Source organism: Schistosoma mansoni, chromosome 4 (assembly GCF_000237925.1).
Source record: "Schistosoma mansoni strain Puerto Rico chromosome 4, complete genome".
Lineage (NCBI taxonomy): Eukaryota > Metazoa > Platyhelminthes > Trematoda > Strigeidida > Schistosomatidae > Schistosoma > Schistosoma mansoni.
Window position 1 is genome coordinate 21,714,606 of NC_031498.1, and position 27,941 is coordinate 21,742,546.

The following is a 27,941-nucleotide window of genomic DNA, read 5'->3' on the forward strand; positions in this document are numbered from 1 at the left end:
AATTTACTTTCGCATCAGAAATTAATGACAGTCAAATAGACATTAACACATACATACACATACACATACAGAAAGAGAACAGAAATAAGTTTATGTCTGTTTCGTCTTGACGCTTCTTTTTTCAAAGTGTTTTAAGCCATAAAAGTACCCGATAATAACTTCACTCATTGGTATTATTTTCTAATTATTAAAAAATGGGATCAATTAAAAAAATAGACATTTGATTCTACGACTGTCACTACGAATTAATCATATTTTGATTAATTAGAGTAAACAAGTAAATACACTTAAATATTTCAAGTGTACCTGTGTGTGTGTATATATATGTAAGATTGGATTGTTATTCCACCTTAATTGATTTTACTTTGAATCTCCATCAAAGTTGGGATTCTTTGTGTTGAACTTCCTGTTTTCCGAATAACTAGGTTTCTTTTACTAGTAAATTTGCTTACTTTAAAAGTACCATGATTATAATCATTAAATTTAATTAGGTAGTCGTAAATAATATAGTGTGTCTGATACACACACGCATACATATACTTTGCATCAGTAGTACAGTGAAAGAAAAAAAATAAAATCAGTGAAAACTATGTGTTGCAAAACAAATGCAAACATGGAGAGTATATTTAGTAAAGTTGGATTTAGGGTAGCAGTTTCTTTCTAATTTGGACTTGTTAGCTGAACACATACCATATCCTAAGGTTGATGCTCATGCACAATGAAATTTAATTCGAGGGCCTGTAATACGAACCATCACAAATGGTTAAGAATATAGTTTGGTAAAAATTTATTAATGAATGAATTCACATCAGTGTAATCTATTTTTTCTCATTTCCTTTATTATCTATAATAATTGATCACAATTATCGTATGGACTCCAGTCATGAAATCTACACCTGGTAATGTCATGGCTCAAACTGTCATTAAGTGACTTCATATTATACTTCATTTTTCAATCTAATCCTCTACTAGTCATCATTTTGTGTGTGGGGCTGGTCGGCGATTGAGTATACGTAACACATGTGTTCTGATCAGTTTGACTAATAAAGGTTCACAACTTGTTCAACTGCCTTATCACTTTTATATTTAACTTCATCTCTACGCCCATAATTAATGGTTTCTTCATACGGGAGCAGTACTTCAAGGGCACCTAATTTCAGGTGCTTGTAGTTTATGTATGTCTCCTGTTATCGTAAGGTATGTTTCGCAACTATAGAATGACATAGAGCGAACTGGGGCTCAACATACCTGTCCTTTAATAGGCAGGTACCAGTTCTGCACATGACTTACTTTGGGAGCAGTCAGAGAGGCTTTTTTTATTCATATTGATATTCCATCTATCACTGAAGCCATCATGCAGTTAGGTTACTCTTGTTTATAAATCTGATCTTTCAAATTCAATTAAAATAGTTAAGTTTTTTCTCTTATTTTCTAGTTAAAATATTATTTGTTGCTCTGAGAATAGATTTTGTTTTATTCAACTCCAGAGTGGTTTTTCTTGTGGTCATTACTAACGGTCAGATCGGTCCTCACAATCATATTGTTACCCAAAATTTAGGTAACAGAGATGCATATAGCTGTTATTAAATAAAAATGAATGTCATACTTGTTGAAAAAGTTTTCAATGGCTGCCACGACGTAGTAGAGTAACCTAAAGAGGATAAATTTCTAGCTTTTGAAGTGATATATGTGTTTATTGGATTCAAGTCTCTTGTTGAACACTAGTTGTGTGCTCTAAATATAACCAGGTGATGACAAATCCTAAATGTGACGTAACATATGTTTAGGATTCTACTTCTCGCCACTATGCTAAATTGCATGCGTAATTGTTTATGTTTCCTGCTTGTTGTATTTTTGTTAGATTGCAATGGACAAATTAATCATGTAGTAAAAAGAAGCAATCTATTGTTACATATTTTTTTTTTTACTAAAACAAGAAGCTATTCTCAATTGATCCATTTTATTAGTTCATCATATTGTATCACGTAATATTGATTAGCCGAAAGTAATTTAACAGCCTAAATAAATTTATGTGCACATATTTGTTACATGTAAAATTTAATATGTTTTCTGGTTAAATATTAAAAACAAGGTGTATTCTAAGAGCAATTATTGTATCATTCAAATAAACTGCGTAATTTATGAGTAATCTTTTAAAGTAGATAAATGTTCAATATAATATTCAGGTTTTAAATCGTGTACACTAATCAAAACTGTTATTTACATACTTCACTCATCATGATTGGTAAATGTAATTGTAGTGAAGAAGAACATAGGTGAGGACAACTGATTATGCTTTTAGCACAAATTACGAAGTTGGTTGATAAAATAGAAAAACCATACTCTGATACTTCATTTGCAAAATGTTAATTAATTGTCTCAGGCTTCGTTGTTCTTGGAATTTCCACACCAATCGCTTTCTGTTTCTGTTCTTCCCTACCCGATCTCCTCAATACTCTACTTTTAGATATTCTATTCCTGACTCACGACATATACTACTTATGTTGATATAAGTAGCCCACACCACATAATGACTCAATCTGAAAGATATTGTTTCCTATAGTTCCTCTATCTTACCACGTATGCAGATTTACTGGTTATTTGTGGTGCGAAAAAATGTCAACAGAATTCGGAATTTTGAGTGGTATCCTACTATTAAATGTAATTGCAATAGACCCGATCGTTGCTGCTACCTTGACGTGGTGGTCGGGCTTGCCTATCGTGATGAAGCAATCGAGCTATGCTGGCTGGAACAATCGTTCCTCGAGGTCCTACCATGCCAGACAGGTCGGTTGAAGAGCGGTGAGACTAAAAGCAGCAAACCCAAGGTCCGAAGGCGAAGTCGTACTGCTGACTGTACAGAGGTGTGACAGCAGTAAGGTGTTTCCTTCAGACAACCAGCATGACAGCGATTCTGCCTTCCCACAAGGAGGGGTGGGTTTAGAAAAGGTCGACCCTAAAAATGCACACCTCGCCTTATCCCACGGATATCCGTCTCCGGCGGTAAGGTCCTTTGAAGAACGGAGCTAACACAAAAACTACCCACAAAAAGGTCGTGTGTGACCGACCTCAAGCAGTTGTCCCTTGGGCACTGCGGTCACGCTCTCAGGTCATTAAGACCACTTCTAACCCAATTTCTTTTTCAGGTACCTCTAGAAGAATCCTTCCACAGTGTGGGCAACCGGGAAGTGATAACTGCCCTCATACCTCTAACAACACTCAAGACCACTGTATTCATAATCAATCTCCTTCTTCAATTCCTACTATTCCTTCTACCTTGACTTTCAACACTAAACTTCCTCTCTCGGTTTCCTCCTCAAGTGTCACCATGGCTAACGATTCTAGTGCGCGAAAAGCTGTCCCAGGTCTACTAAAACCTCGCTCCAAACTACACATTGAAGCCTTCAACGTACGTACCCTATGCCAAATCGGTCAACAGGCCTCCTTAGCTAAAACTCTAGAATCTCGTACCATTGATGTATGCTGTGTCTCCGAAACACGCATACAGGATCCCAGTGTGCTCATTCACTTGATCTCACCTCGCCAAAATGGACAGCCAACGAAATACACCCTCCGTGTATCTGGCGACCCGTTGGCTAGTTCTCGTGGACTTGCAGGTGTAGGCATAGCACTAAGTACAAGGGCAGAACAGGCACTACTAGAATGGATCCCCGTTAACAGTCGCCTGTGTGCTGTCCGGCTAAATGGCTCCGTAAGAACTCGGAAGGATAGGGACACACGTCGTTGCCTTTTCGTCGTTTCTGCCTACGCTCCCACTGACTGCAGCCATGATGAAGTAAAAGATGACTTTTACAGAAAGCTCTCTGAGCTTCTTCAGAAAGCTAAGCGCTCAGACATAGTAGTCGTAGCGGGTGACTTTAATGCCCAGGTAGGCAGCTTAAATCAAACAGAAAGACATTTAGGTGGGTGTTTTAGTATTCCGGCTCAACGAACTGATAATGGTGATCGTCTGTTGCAACTATGCTCAGACAATCGTTTGTTTTTAGCAAGCACTAATTTTAAGCATAAGGAGAGACATCGTCTAACATGGCGACCACCTGCACCAAACCAACGATGGACTCAAATAGACCATATTGTCATCAGTCATCGTTGGAGAGGCTCAATAGAAGATTGTCGCTCGTATTGGAATACTTGTTTAGACTCTGATCACGCTTTAATACGAGCGCGCATTTGTCTGAGCCTCAATGGACGCAGGAAAAGTACACTAAGAAGACCCATTAGGATTGGACTGGAGGACGAGAAAGCCAAATGCGAATTCCAGAAACAACTGAGTTCACATCTAGGCAGTTCTGTAAACGAGACTGACCCAGATGCTGCTTGGAAAGACATACGAACAGCTGTGGAAACAGCAGTAACATCTATTAGTCATTTAAACCATAGGGCTCCAAAAAACCAGTGGATTTCCTCTAAGTCTATTTCACTGATGGATTCGCGTAAACTCATCCCATCAGGCTCTGAACACGACGAAGAGCGTAAACAAATTAGATCTAGGTTAACTAAAAGTCTAAGGAACGATCGTGAGCAGTGGTGGGCAACGAAAGCAAAAGAGATGGAAAAGGCAGCGGCTGTAGGCAACACCAGGCAACTATTCAGACTAATAAAAGAAACCGGAATTAAGAAGTCAAGTGTAAGTGAGACAATCTCGGAAAAAGACGGAACCCTTATCTGCTCTCAACCCAAACGTTTAGAACGATGGGCGGAACACTTTAAGGAGCAGTTTAGTTGGCCTTCAGCTACTGCACAACTACCCACTATTCCCAGAAAGCCTGAATGGAACATTGAGGTAGGCCCCCCGACCCTACTTGAAGTTCAAAAGGCTATAACTAATCTGAAACGAGGAAGAGCAGCTGGTCCAGATGGATTGGCTTCAGAGGTCTTTAAATATGGTGGTCCAATTTTAGCGATTAGGTTGACTAATATTCTGGCTAAAATCTGGGAAACGGACGTAATCCCATCCGACTGGTCACAATCTCTGATTGTCCCAATAAATAAAAAGGGGTCAAAACGAGAGTTCTTATACATAGAGGGATTAGTTTGACTAACATAGCATCTAAAATACTAGCCTCAATAATTATCAGGCGCCTAACTAAGACTCGTGAACTGCAAACACGAGAAAATCAGGCTGGCTTCAGATCTGGTCGTGGCTGTATCGACCACATATTCACCATTCGTCAAGTTTTAGAGCACAGACACGCTTATCGGCGTCCGACAATGATAGCTTTTCTTGACTTGAAAGCAGCATTTGACTCTGTAGAACGAGAGGTTCTGTGGCAGTGTCTGTCATTAAAAGGTCTACCTCAGAAGTACATAAACCTTGTGAAGGCTCTTTACTCGAACACTACCAGTCGAGTGAGAGCTTATGGCGAACTGTCATCTGATTTTACAACCTCAAGTGGTGTCCGTCAAGGCTGTCCACTATCCCCGTTTTTGTTTAACTTCATTATAGACCTGTTGCTGGAAGTAACACTCTCTTCGACTGAATTTTCAGGAATTGATCTCCTACCAGGGGGACCACTAAGCGACTTAGAATACGCAGATGACATAGTCCTGTTTGGTGAAGACGCTGGCAAAATGCAGAGTCTTCTGTTAGAACTCAGTAATAATGCCAGGATGTTTGGGATGCGTTTCTCCCCATCCAAATGTAAATTGTTACTCCAGGACTGGCCTGCGTCAACACCCGAACTAAGGATAGGGAGTGAAGTAGTCGAACGCGTCGACAACTTCACTTATCTTGGAAGTCTGATCAGCCCTAATGGGTTGGTGTCTGACGAAATCTCAGCACGGATTCAAAAGGCTCGTTTGGTTTTTGCCAATTTACGTCAACTATGGCGAAGACGAGATATCCGTCTATCAATTAAGGGACGAGTATACTGCACAGCAGTTCGCTCTGTTCTACTTTACGGCTGCGAAACATGGCCATTAAGAGTAGAAGATACTCGTAGGTTACTAGTATTTGACCACAGATGCCTTAGAAATATTGCTCGCATCTGCTGGGATCACCGGGTAAGTAATAGTGAGGTTAGACACAGGGTATTAGGGAATGATGGTAAGTCAGTTGATGGGGTGATGAATCTTCATCGACTGAGATGGTTAGGCCACGTGTTACGTATGCCTGAACACCGATTACCACGACGCGCTATGATGACTAGTATTGGGGATGGTTGGAAGAGAGTTAGGGGCGGCCAAACCAAAGCATGACATCAGAGCTTAAAGTCACTAACTTCTAGTCTAAGCCATGTTGGCAGATGCAGACTACCTGGTTGGGGTCCGCGTGACTATCGTAACCTATGGTTGGAGACTCTAGGTGACATGGCTCAGAATCTATCACAATGGCGTAGGTGTATACACTCTTTATCTTCCCTTAAACCTTGAGATTAAAATTGCTTCATAACGTTCTTCTTTCCTATACTATGTCCTTATATACAACCTATCTTTTATATACTACCACCACTAAATTAATTACTTCTATGAATCTGGTGTTCATCTTGTTGTGCTAACGAGGTATGGCAACTTGGACCGATACATATATGTGCCTGGTCCTATGTTGTAGCTGACTGACTGACTGAATTGCAATAGAGATTAATTTGACGTAGATAACTAACTTCCCTAATGGTGTTGGATCCCCAGAGTCAGAATAACTCGTCGAAATAAGTTGGTTTTAAGTAATCTACCACATACTTTTGGTTCTTCTATATTTCGATCCTGGCACTAACAAGTACAGATACTCATGAGTAGAAATATCCAATTGATCAGAAACAACAGTTGTTCTTTCGGCCCCTAGATCTATGAGTCTATCAACACTTCTATTTTCCAAATTGAACAAGAAGCGTTTGAGTTAGAATCAAAACAGATTTGTTCCTCATATTAAACCACTGTTAATTCTAGTGTAGATTAAGTTGCTCTGAGCTGTATAACAGTATTTTAAGTGATACAAGTTCGAATTTCACTGATAGAAACACACACACAATATATATATATATATGCTAAGTAGCATGAAAAAAAAACTTGTTCAATGTTTCCTGTCGATTGCATTCATTTTCTAGGAGACTATTCTAGATAGTGTTTAGACGTACATTTGGAAAAAGCAGGCTGTGTAAAACCATTATATCATACTCTTTTACAGGTTCAAGTAAACTTGCAGATATACGTTGAAGTAGCCTAAAACTGTAGTTCATCTTTAACACATCCTTGGATTAAGTATCTACTAGAGAATAAAATTTATAGTTCAGATGAATAGAATATTTTTCTCAATCATTTCAACATTCGAATTCTCAAGATCTCTACAGCCCCATATCTACCAGTTTACCTGGCCCTTTGGCTAAAGCATGTTATGTTGATCACAATGAAGATCCCCTTTCCAGAAGTTTATCCAAGCATAGCCTGGTATGATTACGTAAAGGTAAATGTAAATCAGTTAATAGTCCTATAGTTAAACACATGATCAATTCTGCCCATTTATAATCTCTACAGGAATAATTTTTTAAAAAAATTTATTTTCCAAACCAACTTAAAGTTGATAGTTATAAGCGAATAAATTCACCCTCTAATTTTATTAATTTTTCCAATCAGATATAGCAGGGTTTTTTTATATTTTCGTTTACCAAACAAGAGAACCTAACTATCTCTCGGCAAAACTGCTGATATTCCTTCTCCTATCTTGTCTGGATTATTGTTGTCATTATTATTCATATGTATGTATGTGTCCGTCCATTCGTGTATCTCATTTTCATCCTTTGTCTAAGCTATTCATAATAATAAGTTTTATTATTTAGGGAATGGAATGTTGAAGGAAAAGAGAAAAATTTTGCTTCCTTATAGACAGATATACATGTAATATACAGATAGATAATTATTGGAATTATTTATTATTTGCTAAACTTTTTAAACAGATGAAGAAAATAAAATAAAGTATTTTAACTTAACATGTCGTTTATGATTATTATTATTAACTCGGTTCTTTTCCTTTCGTAAATTGGGGAGGTACTGTGCAAATGCCCTGGTACGGCCGAGAGTGGGGAGAGTCCGCTCTCCCTCTCGAAATGCTCTCACATGGCCACGCGAATATATAGCCTCTGCCAGGGAAGTCCTACTCACTGCCTTCTCGTGGCGGGGGTGTTGTTCACAAAAGTGAGAGGACGAAAAGTGAATGTCCGGCGCTTCAACCGGGTCGGTGGACACGGAGAGTCCATTTAGGGGAGTTGGAAAGCCCTGATTTCAAACCAATGGTGCTCATGAGCTCCAGTATCCTGAGAGAACAAATGGCATATGAACCAATTGTTGGTCACCGGCTACCATGGGACTGCATCTCCTCACGATGCTCCACTGCCTTTTGGATTAGACCTTTAGGTCAAAGACTCGGGGTGTGGTCCCCTAAGAAAACCACCTGTTTCAGTTTGCGTACCTGAACAGTATCACAGCCCTCACACAAATCAAATGAGATTTATGCGGCGCATATGTATCTGGTACTTCCTTGTACCAATATTTATTTGTTTAAATAAAGTAAAAAACTGTGCAAATATAATGTTACTAACTGACGAAAAGAATTCTTCTTGAGAAAAAGACATATATATATATAATCTAAAATGCTTAAAGTGAAAACAACAATATTTCCTCTTTTCTGAATGAATTATGATCTTTTTAGGCGGAGGTTTCTGTAGGGAGGAGACACAGGTTTACTGGCATTGACTGATATGTGTAATTTAGTGTTCATTTCTGTTTTAAAAATAGCTACGTTTATTGTGAACCAAAGTTCTTTACTTCCACACTAACAAATTATTGTAGCCAGTTTTTTGTCTAGTTATCAATTTTTTGTTGCGTTAATTACTGCTTTTTCAAAAAGTTTAATAATTTCAATAGTCTCTTTATTTATCGTTAAATACGTTAACTTGAAAAGATTTATTTAATTTTAAATATATATACAGTTAATTACAGCCATAGAGTTGTGACTAATGTTATGTTTGTCTAGTCCTTTTTATTACTGATTTAATTCAACAAATCACTTTACAACATAAACACTAACCCAAGTAACTGGACATCAAGAGTCCTTTATTAAGGTGTTGAATAATTGGAGATAGTCGAGAGAATATCATGAACCTAGGTTTCGCACTATTTAGCTTTCGCCAGCAACGATGTTGAGTCATTTTCACTAGTGGCTTCAGTTTGAATACCTACAATCACATTAAATATAATTGTTTCTCTCAGATGCGTTCTATTTGAACTTTATATCAAGAGTTCTGTTGTTTTTTTGCAGACGTTTTCCTTCACTTGGATCGTGTTGATCAACGTATTAACGAGAAATTAACTAACATTTAAATATCTAAACTAGAAATGAGTTTTGCTCATAGTTATTAAATTAAATGTATTGTTCATTTCATTGTGTTGAGAGCTTAATGTTCAGAATATTCCCACCAGTAGGTCGTAGATTCAAACTCCACATCTTTCACTTCAGTGACTCCTCAGATTGTAGCAATTACTCAAAATCAAACACATGTATACATTTAAACTCTGTTTTTGATTTGTGAATGACATTTTTTTCGTATGTTTTTTGTTATAGAACGAGAATCAAATTCTAATGAGCCCTTATCGTTACGTAATACTTTTACAGAATCTGATTATACTAAAACAACAACAATATCATCTGTGCATAATGAGGTTACATTGAATGGTTGTGATACAAAAAATTTTGATAATTCTAACAGTCAAAAATATCCTTCAACCTTGAATCATCACCATCTTAATGAGACAGCTTCAGAAACAATGAATTCATCTTTGCATAATAATACAAATAATTCACAATGTCAGAATAATAAAACGGACGATACGTGTAAAACAACGGTGTCTAATAAATCTAATTTTCATAAAGATTCCATTGTTTATTCCTCTCAGTTGGACATAAATAATAATAATAATACTAGCTCTCCTGGAAGTGAAAGTTTTCTTGGTAGTTTTGATGGTTGTGGGAGTGGAGGTGGTGACGGTGGTCGTGGTGGTTCATCCACCTCTTATCTATCACCTGCTTCATCTTCCGCTAAAGATTCAAAAACAGAAGAGGATCTAGAAGAAGAAAAATACTTCAACAATAATAGTAACATTGATAATTGTAACAATAAATCAATAATGAAAAATCACAATTCTTGTGATCATCAACAATTGTCGTCTAGTCCTAAAATTTTAACAACTCATCTAATACAAAATAAACTTAATCCAGATTCACTATCTACTATTAGTCAATCATTAAATATTACTACTAACAATAAAACTCATCATAGTAGTGATAATAATAATAATAATACGTGTATTCATAAAAATGAAACTTGCAATGTCTGTGATCAAAATAGTAATCATTTAAATAATACTTGTAATATAAATTGTCAAATTAATTCTACTCCGTCAATCGATGAATCTCCTGTTTATGATAATTATATACCAGATATTATTAGTTCATTAACGGCGATGACAACAACAATAAATCATAATTCAGTGAAATTACTAACTACTACGAACAGTAGTAAACATTCACAACATCAATTACTAATGTCTAATAATAATAGTAGTAGTAATAACAATAATAATTTCATGCAAACAAATAATGATCATATTCATCAGTCACCACATATAACATCATCGACAACTAATCATAGTCCAGTTTTCACAATGAATGGTATTAATAAACCTTGGAGTTCTGTAGATGGTTATAATACGTCACGTATTGTAGTCGGTACTACAATAAAAGAAGAAGAAATTGAAAGTGAAGAATTCAATTCATTGACAACATTTCAATCATGTAATACTGAAAAGAATTTAAAAAATTCTACTTCTACAAAATCTTTATCTTCTAATCAACAAAAACTTATGAATTCATATAATCATGTCAAAGATCCTTTGAATTTACCAATTCAATTAGGTCCACATCTTGCAGCAGCTGTTGTACAAGCATCTGATGAAACTGGAACAACAACTGCTGATCTAGTTGCTGGTTTGGCTGAAGTTCGTCGACGACCAATTGATGCTAGAAATAGACTTCGTCGACTTGGTTTAATGCAAACACCAGATAATGGGAATTTTTATGAAGAATTATCATTTGATAATAAAGTTGGCAATTCAATATCAAATCGTTTATCTTTACCAGCAAGTATTAATCTCCCACCGCACTTATGGCATAGAGCTACACAATTTTTAGAAGAACCTATGTCAAGACGTGAGCGTCGATGTTCACTAGTAAGTGTAGTTGTCAATGTTCTTAAGGCTATTTTTAATAGTTAAAAATTTATAAAAACAGAACTTGTATATAATTGAGTTTCGAATTCATACTAAGATAATCGAATATATATTTAATTACTTTTTAATCCGCTTACACTGGACAGGTTTTTGCATTTTCTGTGAAATTAATAAGCATATTAAAATCCAAACCATTAATTTTGAATTTTTTTGATGACACGGATGAGTTTTAAAGCCAAATTTTGCATATTGGAGCGAAGAAACCCATCTCAAATATTCACCTGTTCTTACCCCATAACGTTCAAAAGACTGGATTTCATTGGCATGTTTATCAAACAGGACTATGTCATCTGTGTTATCTAAGTTAGTAAAATTATCAAGCCTTGTGAAGTTAAACGATAAAGTAGTCACTTACATGATCATATCTATATCTATGCTAAGGTCGAATTGAAATGGGGATATAATAGGCTATACAGTTCAGTAGAAATATAATTCAGAAGGAATTATTTCAGTTAAAGGATTTCCTCTCACTTTTATGAAGAAATAAAGCTACAATCTCTACTCTGAGCCATTTCCGATAATATTGCTAGTCTCCAGACAGACAGACATCATCACCATGGAGTCTGGCACAGATGCACGTTGGCCCAATTTGTCATACCTGATTAGAACAACTAGATAGAATTCCCAAAAGGGATCAAATTAATGAATAGATATCAGTGATATCAAGATGCACAATGATTGTTGGCCTACAAATATTGTACACTGAGTGCTCACTGGTACACATCTGTGTAAAGGAAAAAGTACTTCGACTGATCAATATGATATGTATATACTTGTTCATGTGCTGTTCTGGAGTCAGGAACATAGATTCATTTATTTAAGCACATTTCTCAACACATTAGACAACATTTTTTTAAATCATTAAGTTGTAAGACAAAATAAACATGACTAACAAATTGCATCATGCTATAACCTACCAGTGTACATTGATTTTCGTTAGTCGATGAATATTCAATGGATTTAAAACTTGGAATATCGGTCATTTCTATTTTTTTATGACGGTACTAAAATGTACTCATAAAAAACAAGTCCTACTGACTACCTGTATAAGTCCTAACAAATCACATGCTGTTGTGATAACCCAAAGTAAGTAGTGCAAGTGTGGGCGGGCTTACTGTGAATGAGTGGATTACTAATCTAACCAAGGTCACCACCCACATATCTTTGTCTTAATCGTTCCAAACGCCTGTTACTCCAAATGGAGCATAGGCCGCCGACCAGCATTCTCCAACCCACCCAGTCCTCGGCCTTCCTTTCCATTACACGATCGATCCTTACGGAATCCAGCCTGTTGATCTCGAAGTTGGGCGTCTACAGAGTCCCTAATTCTGTTTAACAACACCCTGTTGAAGACTTTTCCTGGTGTTGAGAGAAGAGTGATGCCCCTATTGTTATCACACTTTCTGAGATCGCCTTTCTTCAGTATTTTGACCAAAAGTCCTTCTTTCCAGTCTGTTGGTACTTGTTCTTCATCCCAAATCTTACTGAAGAGAATGTGGAGTATCTTTGCATTTGCTGCTACATCAGCCTTCAATGTTTCTGCTGGAATGTTGTCTGGTCCAACTGGTTTGCCGCTCTTGATTTGTCTGGTGGTCATGCTGATCTCTTCAATTGTTGGCGGGCCAACATTGATTGCGAGGTCCGTGGGTGCTACTTCGATGTTGGGTGGGTTCAATGGGGCTGGTCGATTCAAGAGTTCTTTGAATTGTTCTACCCACCTGTTCCGTTGTTCTTCAATGTTGGTGATTATCTTGCCTTCCTTACTTTCCACTGGTTGTTCTTGTTTACGGTAATTTCCAGCGAGTTTCTTTGTTGTATCATACAACCGTCTCATATTTCCTTATCTTGCAGTCTTTTCCACCGTCATTGCTAAGTCTTCCACATACTTATGTTTGTCGGTTCTAATGCTCCTCTTAATTTGCTTGTTTACTTCTGTGTATTCGGTTTGTGCCTTGGCTTTTTCTGCTCTTGTTCGGCTGGTATTGATAGCTGCCTTCTCCTTCCTCCTTTCTTCAATCTTATCCAGTGTATCAACAGTGATCCATTGTGCTATATTAATATCAGTATACCACATTTGACAAATGCGACACTTATACACCTTTTTTAAACGTAACTGAACTCATAGTGGGAAACATTAAACGGAATGTTTTGCAAATTAGTGCAAAACATTTGTACAGACTACCCAATAGGATTGTTGTTGGGGCAGTGATGTAGTCTGATTAATCAAAACCAGAAGTAGAAATACTTCTATTTCACCATCTCTCTCTCTCTCTCTCTCTCTTTGAATGTATGCAAATAAGAAGTAATTTTTTTATGAAAAAGATCAATTCACACCTTGTAAAGTTCGTTTATTTTATTAACATGAATTCACCATATTTTTCATTTTTTGTTGTTGTTCGCTTCCTTTGTTCAAAATTCATGTAGCGAATCACGTGCATAAATTGTGTATGTCATAGTCTGTACACATACATCTATGGTGCATTAGCTAGTAGCTATCAGTCGATAATCGTATTTTGTTCTATATCTATCAGCTATTTAAAGTATTCCATAACACAGAAGGATGAATAATTATTGAATTATTAACCAATAATACATTTGTTATATATATTTGAAATCATGAGTCAACTGAAGCCAGACCACTATGGAAAACCTGGAAGCACTGGACGGCCGTTTCGTCCCATTGTGGGACTCCTCAGCAACGATACATTTATTATTGTCTATTTGTATAATAATAGTTTAGTTGAAGAGAAATTTAATAGAGGTTGATCTCATCTGTGATACCATTGAAACCAGAGAGTAATGGACAGCTGCTTCGTCCTAGTTTGGAACTCAGCTCATCAGTATCCGCCCACGAGTCCATCAGAGGTTTAATGCAGAACCTTCAGGCCTCAAGGTGAACTCTTAACTATCAGAACTTCTGGGTTGCAATTAGTATGGTACAATTTAAACTCCGATCAGTTTGTATTGAATGGTTTTTACGCTATATCACAAATCGATAACAGTTGTGAAATTGGTAGAAATAAAACTTATCACACATTTTGATACGATCATGTTGAAACACAGAATGAGGTTGTTCTCAGCGCATTCATATTCATCTAGTGTATCGTACTCAACACTTGGTCATTTTAGTGATTGACTACTGGGTATTAAAGTGTAACATGTAGACTATTAAGTCATCATCTAATAATGTTAATATCTAACTTTAATCAATTCACGACTTTGCGCAACGCTCATTCATTGTCTGGGATGTATAACTATCCCATTTTTGTTTTATGAAGAGTATTCAACCATATATATATTCTTAATTAGTACTTTTTAATAGTTTGCTTACACAAATGGACACATTAATCTTTCTCAAAATCTACTTACAATGATATATTTTTTTGAAACTATTATTGACTCATTCATCAAGTAAAAATTTGTGTATTCGACTTCAAGTCAAGGTACAAGTAAATCGGCTTTGGGTAACACTTTCGACGTGCATATTAGGATCATTGATACTGTATAACTGCTCAAACTGAAGTAGGTAGGGCACGAAGTTCGAACATTTGACTTGGTGGTTTAAATTCAACCTTAAACATCAGTAGTTCCTTGTGTTTGGACGTCTCTTAGGTTATTTCAGTTTAGACAGTTAATATTACTACCTTCTTTCCCTCACACACACACACACACATTAAACGCTCTACCCAAAACCGATTTACGTAAACCTGTGTTTTTAGTGAAGGATTTCTATTAAATTTAAACCATAATGTTTATCAGCGGAAAAAAAGATCGTTCAAAATGATAAATTTTTATCGACTGAAACAGTTTAGATAATGTATTAAATACTTTTAAATAATCTCTAATATTTTTTACATCATAGTTAAATTGAATAATAGTAGTATAATCAAAATAAATCTCTTAATAATCTGGTTTATTTTTTCTAACAAAACTCTTGATTGTCCGACATTAGGTTAAGAAAATACACATCCATTTTTAATCTTTTATGCACCTTACTCTGACTGCTTATAAAAACCAATCCCAGATATAGTCAGTTGATTATTGATTTGTTAGTTAAAACATATGGCTTCCAATGATTCAGGTTCAGGTTCGAATCCTACCATACAAACCGTATGGCTTTCAGTGAAATACATACACTTGATATATGCGTTACTATTACTAGATAGGTTCTAATTCCAAAAGAGTAACTCATACAATTACTCATTCATTCCTAGCTTGTACCTCTATTTATCCATTAAATTTACAATTATCTAGGATAGGATTTTTGTGGTGTAGAAATCTTATGTATTTTGTGCATTTCTTTCATGCAGTTATTGTGTTATTATTTTCATGATTATTTAGTTTTTTTACACTCTTAATTAACTTTTTGTGTCAATCTACTTTTTGTTTGTTTAATAATAACATTAAGAAAATAATTCAACTTTCAGGGTATCATGTTTATTCCCTGTATCTATAGTGTTTATATATGTGGTATGTTTTCAGATTTGTCAGTTTATATTGATGTTTTATTCTGTTATTCCACCCACATACATATGATCGCTCTTTTTTCCGAACATTTTTGATACTCAAGTTTGTGTACTGTTGTGTTTATTATTATCATTATTATTACTTTGATTATTTAGTCGGAAATTGGTTTTGGAAAACTCGAGTCTTACGCCAAATTGGATTTATTGGGCCAAGTAAGTGAATTTTTATTGTTTATTTATTATCATTATTTGTATTGGTAATTATTACATCATTAGAAATAAATAGTTTTACTAAAATAATTATCATGATTTTATGTGGTACACATACACTCTTATACAGTCTACATTACCTCTTTCTTGCGTGTATACTACTAATAAGTATTATAAGTAGTTGTTATTGTTGTAGTAGTTAAAAGTACCAATACCCTGCCTGCTAGCTTGAAGAATAAAAAAAGTGGTTTATTTTCCAATCGTATCAAAATAATTTCATACATATGAAGTTTATGAATGTTGTTTTAAAGTGAATTTGACTGATATTATTATTATTATTATTAACTCATTCACCTGGGTACGAATTCGTGTACTTGACTCTAATCCACACCTTTCATGTAAAAGCATGTAATTCTGTTCTGTTGCTTAAATCGTAATTGGTGGAGGGGATCGGAACATGCGATTCATCAGTTGCTAGTCATATTAATCATTGAACTACCGTCTAGTGTTGATCTCATTCACTAGAGACAATATAATGTTACTTGTACCAGTTTAAATTTTATTGAGATGACCATAATAAAAGTCGGTCATTCCATCATCCAAGAAAAAATCACCGAAATAATTGAAAATCTTTTTATCACTAATTAAAATAAGCTGAAGAATTGTTGAAAACTAAACCAGTACTAATGATATATGATTGTTTCATCTTTGTTTGAATCTCCTAATCGACAGTGTGTACTCATCCACGTTAGCCTTTTCATGAAACCAATCCCAGAATATTGAAGTCCCATGTTGCGCCAAGACAATCAGTCACTCTCTCCTTCTATAATATCATCATTATTTAATATCATCAATGCGTCGCTGTTATAAGCCCTAAATGTAGTGCTCCAGGATACGCACTGTTTGATTGTCGAAGGTTAGAACGAAGCAACAACCAATATCACTTCCCCTATACTCTTAAATGTGCCATTCTGTGGTTGTAAAACCTATCCTCTTTAGATTGAACCACTTTGTTTCAACTACATGTATTTGTAAAGTAATTACAATCCATTCAATCAGTTTGACGATGGTCTACTTTCATTGGTGATGATAACCATGAGCTTTTATTTTTTACTGTGTCAATATCGAAGCATTTTTCACTTGAATTAAGTCAGTGTTTTTTAAATGTATTTTGAGTTTTATTGATTGTGGAATTTTTTCAAATTATTCAGTATTATATTCATTCTATATTTATCATCACCTGACTGATCTTAGTTAGATAACTATTAAAAATCAAAAAGTGTTGTACAGCTATTTTGTGCTAGTATGAAACTTTCTAACAACTTAAATCCGCCATCCTACCAGGGCTTGAAACTAGCACCTTCAAGTCTTGTAAAGAGCAGCTAATTGTTAGACCACTGACCCTCACACTCAATGGTTTACATTTCTAACTTTAATTAATTCACAATATTATGCAATTATCTTCTAATATCAATAATTTCTGAATGTTATTCAATCAATAATATGTTATTTTGTATAAATCACTATGATGGTAGATGGATAGGTTTGATCAATTAAAAGAATATCTCTTTTACATTGAATAAAACTTGATTTATTTTAAACTAAAAAGAAATAATTGTATCAATAAACTTTAAAGCAGCAAATTAATAATTCATAAGAGTAAAACTTCATTCATATTCTTTTGCTGCTATGCAATGCTAGATAATATTAATATATTTATTATCCAGCCATATTGTACACTTCTTTGCGTTTATGATAACTAGAATAATAATGAAAATTTGCTTGGTGGTTTTATGCTGATCCCTTTTTATAGTTTAAATTCATTCTATTGTTTACCTCCTAGTCAATAATAATCATAATAATAATCAGATCAAATAATGTCTAATTCATTTACCAATATATGGATTTCATCTAAATTTTACAAAAATGGGAATATCTAATTTGTGTCTGTGTTAAAATGGGATAAAAAAGGGTATACAAGACCACGTTAAAACATTGTATGATTCCTGTTCAACATTAATTCTGTTTTTCTTATAATCCCACTGGGTTAACTGTTCAGCGTACCTTTTGCTTTGTTCTAATGTAACATACAGCATACATTTTTGCACTAATTCTGTATAAAATCCATTTTTATGCTTCATCTATTTCGGTTATATATGTACGCCAACCAGTCATCAAATGTCAGTAAAATCAATATATATAAATAAGTATATTTAGTTGAAGCTATCTCCGTTTGCTTTTTTTTGCATGGTGAAATAAATCTACTTCTGTCAACACTTTTTGTTCTCTTCGTTTTTTGCAACGTGTGAATCTTGGTGTTTCTCGTACCAGCTACTAGTTTTTCCCCAGATTATGTCAGTCTAACGATTAACAGAACACTAATCGACTGTCTAAATTTCTCTTATTTCACTAATTTATACTTGCTATTCGAATCGTATCTTTGATACCTAAACTTTTCTATCACCACGAATACTTTTACTACCTATGCTATTCTGGGATTTACCCTAACAATTTCATCTCTCTGTGCTAATGAGGTATGATAACTTGAGCTGATGTAAATAGGTACCAGGTCTTACGATGCAACCGACTGATTGAAATTGTAAGTAGGTGAATTTGAATTTGAAACCATAACTTGTTTATTAGAAAGTCATCTATCTTTTATACTAGAAGTCCACTATTTCCCACTATTTATCAGTCATTACTTTATGATTTGTTAAATTAATACATTTAAACAGTAAACTATACTTTCCCGACGAATCAGCCAAATTTAAGATAGGTGCGGAATTCAAAACGAATAATTTTTATCTCATTTAGAACTAAGTAAAACCTATCAATATTTGGTGACCAAGACGCTTAAAAGGTTGATGAACGTGGTAATGTTAAAGAAGATAATGAATTTTGGATCTTTCAAGGCAATTTGACGATTCTTAATGTTCGAAGCTAAAGAACTGACTTTATAAATATTCATCCTTATGAAAACAAAGCATTCTTTCACTATAGTCTTAATCTTAACATTATCTGTTAACTCTAAGTCCCAACCTTTTTTGGTTAGAATCTGGCTCTCCTTTGCTAAGGTCACTTTAGGGTCACTAAAGGTCGTCAGTACAGTATACTTTCATCCTTTAAATTACGTACAATTTGTTTTATTCTAGTTATTATTACCATCTATCTGTTACATATTTGTATGACGAAAGACAATGTTGATGGTAATGATGCTGAACTCTTGATTTATTATACTGTTTAATTGTGTAGTCTGACAGTTTACTTGAGCTAGTAAGAAAGAGAACGAGAAAAGTAACATTCATTTGTGCATTATTCACGTTTTCCCTGTTGAGAAAATTTCTTAGTTCTTCCTTTTTTAACAGTTAATCAGCAGAAATTTGCCATGTGAATTGTATTTGTATATATATACCTTGATTTATTTTCTTTAAATAGAAATTTCAATTCCATAGTAGTCGCGCATACACGTTTACGTACAATATTATAAATCCAAATTTAAGCACGTTTATACATACGCATAAATATAAATAAAAGTATTTTTATACATTATTCATTTTATTATGTCCGTAAATCGAAATAACAGCATATGTCAGGTATACAATTTAATAGTTCAATTTATCAAACACTACAAATAAGTATAAGGTGTGACTCAGTATAGAGTGATGGGTTGTTATACGATTAAAGCACTCACAAGTTACTAGTTCGAATCCCATCTCACTTCTGTTTGAACAGCCGGTTAGTCTCGTTATCTTTCACATACATATTAAAATATTTGTGACCTATAGCTAAGTAAATAGACCTGCACTTGATAACTGAGTAGTTATCTTATGGAATAACCAATGTATGGTCCATTTAGAGGGGTTGTAAAACCCGTATTCCAAACGAGTGTTGTTCCGTTGTACTATTTAAACTTGAATTAATTTTGATTTGGTTATTTGCTCTCTGAAGAAATGGCTTACACTGAGTCACGAAATGTCAGAAAATCTATTTTTTACTTATTGGGATATTACAAATATATTATTTAGTGACAATCTACACAATTCTCAATTAGTTCGAAATTATAAAGTCAAACCTTGGTAATTATACCTACAAATAATAACTCTTTTACAAGTAAGTTTATCCTACTTTTTATTTCTATTTTGTGTATACTTTCATTTTATAGCACAACTATTTTCTAAATTTCCTTAAAACCACGAACTGATCTAAGTTAGACCATCATTAAAAACCTGGAAGAACTGAACGGTCGTCTCATTCTAGTATGAGGCTCCCGAGCAGTATGCATCAACGACTTTGCACGCAAACACTTAAGTTCCAAGCCACTGAGCCAGTATTTAACGATGTTAATATCTGACTTCAATTTTTCTAAATGTTTAAAATCTCATGGAATATAAAAAAAGAATATGCTCTTATTGTTGTGATTGACTTCTAACTTTTGTAGTATTCCAAGAGAGAGATTTTTTTTCAGTTATCAGAATTAATTTTTTCTCTTATTCAGCCTACGATGATAAATTATAAAAATGTTGGTGCGCCCACTTTTTAGTCCACTCCAAAGATCCATCCATTCTTTTTGTATCATACTCTCTCTCTCTTCCTCTCTCGCTGTTTAATGTTTTTACTTAGCTTTATTATCACTGATAGAATTATTATTACTAAGTTCATATTCGTCTTGATAATTTTCATTTCATCGTGTTGATCCAACAAGACAGCTTCACCCAGTGTACATATTTGCCACACTATACGTCGCCTAAGAGTGACTATCTTTTATTTAACAACAACAAAAAATAGAATTGTTTATAAATAGGATGAGACTGTTTTGTTATTTAACGATACTTGAAGAAAAGATGAAAACGTTGAAAATGAAATGCAGTCTTGGTCTCTTTTTCTAACAGTATTATGATATAATTCAACATATTTGGTATTTGGCTAACCAACACTGGGATCTAAGATGTTTTTTTTCATCCTCTTTGAAATTCGTCATTTGGACATCAGTTCATTGTTGATGTGTACATCCATACTGACACTTGATTCCAGTAATGTCCACTTAAAACACTAACCATACTATTCAACTAAGCTACTGAACCCATAGAGATACATTGGTTTGTGATTTCACGTTATTGATATCCAAGTATTATATCATAGTTTATTATTTTCCATTCTCTTTTTGTCATATGTTCATTTTTTATCGATCCAATGTTGTTGTTGATGTGTGTGCTTTTGTGTCTGTGCATCTGTTTATATACGCGTTGCTTTTATTGTTAAAAGTATTCTTTTTTCTGGAAATCGATTTCTTTTTTCTTTGTATATTTATTTATTCATTGTATATGTACACAACATGTATTCATGTTTACTGTACAGCTGTGTTTGTGTTTATGATTCACTTCATTACTTTCAATCATAAAGTGATCATATGTTAAGGGAAACGAGCGAGCGATAGGGTTAATTGTTGGTAGGTAGTTGGGTAAGTAAAAGTAAGTGAATAAGTGGGTAGAAATAAAGTTAGTGTCTGTGGATGAGAGTGTACGAGTGGGAAAGTGATAGGAAAGTTGATAGGTTATTTTTTCATGAAGTACTACGGTTTATAATCACTTTGTGGTTACTGAAACACTGCATATTTTATACATGTATACATTATACATATATCATACATACCCTTCCACACACATTCAAACTAGGATATGGAATGTTTAAATTTAGAAAATAAAACTAGTTCTGTTGGAAACTTAATTAGTTTTTTTTATTAAGAAAAACACAAAAATTTATTTGTCTATCGCATTCACTTCATGGAACATTTAAACAATATTCGATTCGATAGATATAAAAATGGATTAGAAAGAAAGTAATCATTTATCAATAGGAATGAAGGGTGGAAGGAGAGTCGAAAACTCGATAGTTATCATCTATTTTTGTTCTTTATTATTTGCATTGTTTGTTATTTGTGCTTCAATATTATACGCTCTTGTTTTCTTTCTATTAAATTCATTTAACTGCCATTTTTGTACATGGCATAGGAAATCATTTTTCTAGGAAGAAAGTTTCAACTTTTTTCCAATTCCCAGTTTTTCTTATCATTTAGTACATTCTTTGATAAGTGGTTAATTTTTCACTTGTTTGTATTTTCAAGAAGAAATAAAGTATCTTTTCCAGTTTCTTATGAACATTTATTGATGACTAATGCGTATTTACTTCTAAGCACCCCAATAAGGTCTTGGATCCAGTCATGGACGGAGTCTGTATTGGGTACTCATCCCCTAGAATGAAACAACTGTCCAATCACTTTCTTAAAAATGTTAAAAGGTTTCCTAACTGATACTAACTCGTGAGGTAAATCGTTTTTAACTCATCACTGCAAACATATCCAGCTAAAATTAATAACAGTGGTATGAGAGGTTTCTGAAGATCGTTGAATTTTAAATTATATACCACAGACTATCTATAATTGGATAACCATTGAACATAAACCAGGAAGCTCTGAACATTTGTTTTATTTTAGTGTGAGGCTCTTCGATAGTGCTCATCCACGACCACATCGGGGATCAGTTAGTGATGCACTAATCTCCACAAATCCTCACGCATATATATATATATATATATATATATATATATATATATCTATATATATATATATCTTTAGGAAACTAAAGTAGAGACAGCAATTCATATATCGTCATATTACAAACCGGATCCCGGTTCGATCTCGCATGTTAGGACAACTGTGCTTAGTGTTTTATTCCCACTTATTTTCCAATAGTTCAGTTTTTGAACGGTCTGATTTAAGTTTAAAAAATCTAAATATTTATCATCGAATAAGATTTTAAGTATAAGTGACTCACACATGCTGTCTGATTTATCATTTATTATAGCGTTAGTTACTAACTTTTATACTTGTGTTCTTGTTTTCTTAATTGATCTTTTAGACTAATTCACTTCTGAACAGACAGACAGAAGTGAATGTATATCTTTCTTACATAATTGACCTCAAGTTTTATCTTTTGGAGGATTTTTTTTCACAACACTGTTCAACCTTTTATTCACTGTAACCAAAAGTAAAAAAAACCTTTCACAAGAATAACGAGTTATGCAAATTATTTTAAAGAAATTCCGTTTGTCGGTGATGTTTTTGTCATCACTGTCGGTTAATTGATCATAAAGAACAGTATAACAATATTACCTGATAGGATAATAAGTAAATTTTATCTGCCTTATTTTGTCCTGGTCACTCTTCATCATACGTCAAATTAGCGAAAAAATGAACAAGATGAAGGAAGAACAAATAAGTTTAAGTAATGAAGTGGTAAATGTAATAGTAAGTAGTATGTAACATTGAGAATATAGTTAGCAAGAAAGAAGAAAAAGAGAAGTATATAATAATAATGATAATAAAATTCAGGATTTAATTGAAAGATAAATGATCAAACTACCATCTTTCAGATTGTTATAATTCAATCGTTTCATTGAATGTTTTCAACCAATAGACAGATTTCTATTATCTTTGCTGAATCTCAACTTGGAACTTTGTATCTTTCGATAGAATTGAGTTCTTGAATCTATGACTTTCTTGGCTGACATAATATCTTATATAGTGAATGCTACATTTGTTCTTTAGTTGGATTCAATATCAGACAGAATTATGTGTCTCAATAAGCGATGGCTAGGTATGCGTAACACATCAAAAAAATTAATAATCTTTCACTAACATACTTAACTTTTTCTTCTCTTAATGCTAACTACCCTAGCCCTAATCCTAACACTACTCATTTGTAGACTCCCCTATACGCATGGACATAAGGCTTTGAAGATACATCTATTATCAATTGACTGCAGTATACATATGTCATAGGCCATGTTTCATCACAGTTTTATTGAAGTACAGAACAAACTACTGCAAATTATACCTTTTCTTCACTCCTGCATCACAGGTAGCGGAAGTTAGTGAGAGCTAAACAAGTTTATTTTGTGCTCGTGTGTGGATTTCATTAGCCATCCAATCTGCTAGTATCCATGGGATTTCCAGTGAAGTTTACAATTCTGTCGCTATCTTTTGAATATGAGAACAAAATAATTACCGACTAGTGATTTGTACGAGAGAAGTATATATGCTATATCTTGTAAACATCCTTGTTTTAGAAATACAGGTTATTTGTCTTTGCTCAATGCCTAAACGACAATATATAATTACTATGCAATTTGTTTAACTTTGCATCACGAAATGAACCATGGGACTTATTATGGTGCGCATCATCCGAGATCGATGCTGCTACATAAACTTCTTATATCCAAACCTCCTACTTGATGCTGAGCGAGAAGACAAACGTGAAGGAGAAAGTTCACTAGGTTACTGAATTACCTTAATAAACAAACAATTATTTACATCCATGCATTTTTACCTTTTAGAAAATGAATCCATTTCTTGACCAGTGACACTTACTTATCCTTTAGGAGATTTCTGATTGATAACAAGTGATCTTTTCATTTGGTGACTTCTGGTTACCCCATTGTATCAGAACTGCTCGATAGTATGCATTCACAATCTCACTGGGGATCGGACCCAGGACCTTTAGGCCACTGATCCATCATCAAGTGTTAAAAATCCCTAACTTCGATCAATTAGCAACATTGTGCAACCATCTTACAATGCCATAGGTGGGTAAAAACCTCACGCCCAACATTATTGAATTGCACCGGTCACGGCTTTTTACCAGAATTCCGGCAATGTCCTCTCTCTTGAAATAAGTCGTGAGTGAGCCCATGATCATTATTAGCTTTGTGATCGTTTAGCTAAGGTCAGCTTGCGATATAAACCATTAAATTTCACCATTTCCACAAACCCATAATGTTATGCAATTATCATCTTTTGAGTTCTATTTCTGAGAAAGCAAATTAATAGTAGCATAGACTGATAAGAAGTCGCAATCTATTCTAACCAATTTTCTTTTGTGTAAAGATTATAAATAACAACAGGGTTTTTCTAAAACATGATATTTTTCATCCTAATTAGTATAGAGTTTTAATTGGTCAAGACTTGTTTCAATAGTAAACTAAAGCTTAAAATTTCAAACTTTAAATTCTGAGAGTATCAAATTTCTTAACTAAATCTTTGAGTTTATTGTTCAAAACTTGTAATAAGGAGAAAATGTGCTTAACTAGATTTCTAATGGTTTGAATTTCTCCAGCCCACAGGACATTCCATGGAATTTGATCGGTTGTATAATCTCTCATAGAGTAAGGTTGATAAATGAATTTTCGATTGTTAAAATTAATAAATATGATGCCGATCAATAAATGAACGGGATTATACAATGTGTATGGGCGAGCGATAATAGCTGTTCATACGATTGACCTATTAATGTAAGCCTCCGAAAGAAAGGACAAATTGACTGGCTGGTGCAATAAGTTTTTTCTCGACAGAATAAAAGGTTAACAGAAAAATAGGCAATTAAATGTTTGCACAAGATCACGATATGATTATAGTTAGACGTGTACACCATTTGATACTGGGTCAGTAGTCTAGAGGCTAAGCGTTCATGTCCAAGACCGAAGGTCCTGGCAACGATCCTCAGTGATGGGGTCCCATAATAGGATTAAGCAACCTTCCAGTGCTTTAAGGTTTTCAGTAGATGCCTAACTTAGATCGGCTTGTGATATTCATAATAATGATAATAATAATAATAATAATTATTATTATTATTATTATTATTATTATTAGTAGTAGTAGTAGTTTAGATATTTGACTAATTTTGTGATAAACTTTCTTAAAAAGCTCCGTTTAGTCTTCTAAGTAAATTTATATATTTCAACAAGGACAATCGTTTGCATTCTTGTTTTAAGTCATTTATTTAGCTCATTTTTGTTTATATTTATTCATTCATATTTAACCATTTAAGTCTAGTAGATAGAATACTAATGACAAAAATATTATTATTATGCTAATTTTATTAACAAAATAAACTCTTTTTTCGACTTAATTACCTTTAAGTTATTTTAGACATTGAAATTCACACGCAAATCATTTTGACAAGGTAGGTATACACTAAATTTTAATCATTTCAATACCTCTTTTTCTGATATGTATCCATACATCTTTGTATGCTTGTATGTCTATCTTTGTGTTTGTGTGTATTATAGTTGAATTCATACTCAAATATATTCCCGTCTGTCTATCCAGTGTCTATTTGTATACCCTGATCGATTGATTGGTAGTATATACTTATTTATTTATGTTTTGACGATTAAAATTACAACTCGGCATATATTGTGTCTATCTACACATAATAAAGACTGTGAATTTGAGTCTCGACACTTGTACACCGTACCTCAATACTGACGTTATAATAAAATTATTCTCAATAAGATATTGTAATTAGGCGCATTTTTTATGTGATATTGCTCTTAGTGTGCAGGTCACTATATTTGTAAACACAATAATTAGTTATTGATATTTTGTCTACCCGGGAGTGTGGTCATCGAATTTAAAGGACAACTGTTTGTGCTTGATCATATACTATCTTTTTGTGAGTAGTGAGTTACATGTTGTATTAGTTCCGTACTTGTCTTTTAAACTTTATCACCAGTACCGACAATCTATGTATCAAAAGAAGATTTATTTGTTGGAGGGTCGATCTCTTGTAATGCCTTACATTTATTGGAAGGCAACTTTGAGTTGATGATCCCGGTCAACAATACGCACCCACGACATCAATACGAATCGAACCTAGGACTTTCAAGTCACAAATCGATCACAATGGTTCAGAAACACCGCCTTTTTCTTTCCTTAGATTCTGAGTTTCCAAATTATCTTATTTTCATTCCGCTTATCCATACTCCTCCCCATTAGTAACCGAATGAAGTTGAAAGTGGCGAAAATTTCTAGTACATGCATATCTACACGCACACATACACATAAATACTTGATGATATCAATAAATAATATTAATTTCAGTAGTTGAGATCATGATTCAATTGAAGTTAGACCACCATGGGAAACCCGGAAGCACTGGACGGCCGTTTCGTTCTATTGTGAGACTCCTCAGCAGTGTGCATCCCCGATCCCGCATCGCGAGGCTAGAATCCAGTACCTATCAGTCTCGCGCGCGAACGCTTAACCTCTAGACCACTAAGCCGGCATCCAACGGTGCTAATATCTAACTCCAACTGATCCACAAAATTGAGCGACATATCCACCATTGTCTTCAGTGAGTTAGTATCTCACAACAAGTCTGGTTGAACTCCACTAGTCACTGCTTCTCACTAGAACTCCAGGAAAAATCTCTTGAAGCCAGTCACTAGTGAGCATATGAATATGATCAGAACGGGGGTTTTGTGGAGATTTTAGTCATTTTATAGTTGAATCCACAACTCAATTGAAGCTAGATCACTATGGAAAACCTGGATAGTGGATGCGCACTGCTGAGGAGTCCCACAATAGGACGAAACGGCTGTCCAATGCTTTCAGGTTTTCCATAGTGGTCTAACTTCAATTTACTCATGATCTCAATTATTAAAATTACTATAATATCCACAAAAACCGTTTCTGATATTAAATAATATTAAGTTGAGTGATCCTGTCTACACCTGATGAAGAGAATATAGATAGTCATTTAAATTATTTGTGACCAGATTGTTTCGAAAATTTTTTCCCTCAAATTCAGCCATCATTAATTTCACTATAGAACAAACACCAACAACGAATCCACAAAATATTCAACCAACCAATTAAATTTTAAAGTATCAATAATTTTTATTAAGTGAACATCATTAAGAAAAAAACAGTAAATAGTTGAAGGATAATAAATGAAAATTTGATTTGGTTGCATGCAAATATAATCCGGACAAGTGACTAAGGCGTGGTGGTGGGGAGACGAAAATGAAGATGGATTAGCTATCTTTCTCTCTGTCTCTCACACACACAATGTGGATAGAATAATCACGTTACTTTTCCACCCATGATGCATATGTATTGTGTTGTTGCGG

At 34.2% G+C, this 27,941-nt stretch overlaps 1 protein-coding gene across 1 annotated transcript in view; it reads left to right on the forward strand.

Annotated features, from left to right (window-relative positions):
* Positions 1-10,674: 10,674 nt before the first annotated feature.
* The window catches only part of Smp_041820 (serine/threonine kinase), a gene marked incomplete at both ends in the record, with an annotated part of 47,698 nt that continues 30,431 nt past the window's right edge, over positions 10,675-27,941 (forward strand). The window contains 2 exons of the mRNA XM_018797193.1: positions 10,675-11,238; positions 15,921-15,977. Coding sequence (XP_018652259.1) covers positions 10,675-11,238; positions 15,921-15,977 — 621 coding nt within the window. The remainder of the gene's footprint in view (positions 11,239-15,920; positions 15,978-27,941) is intronic.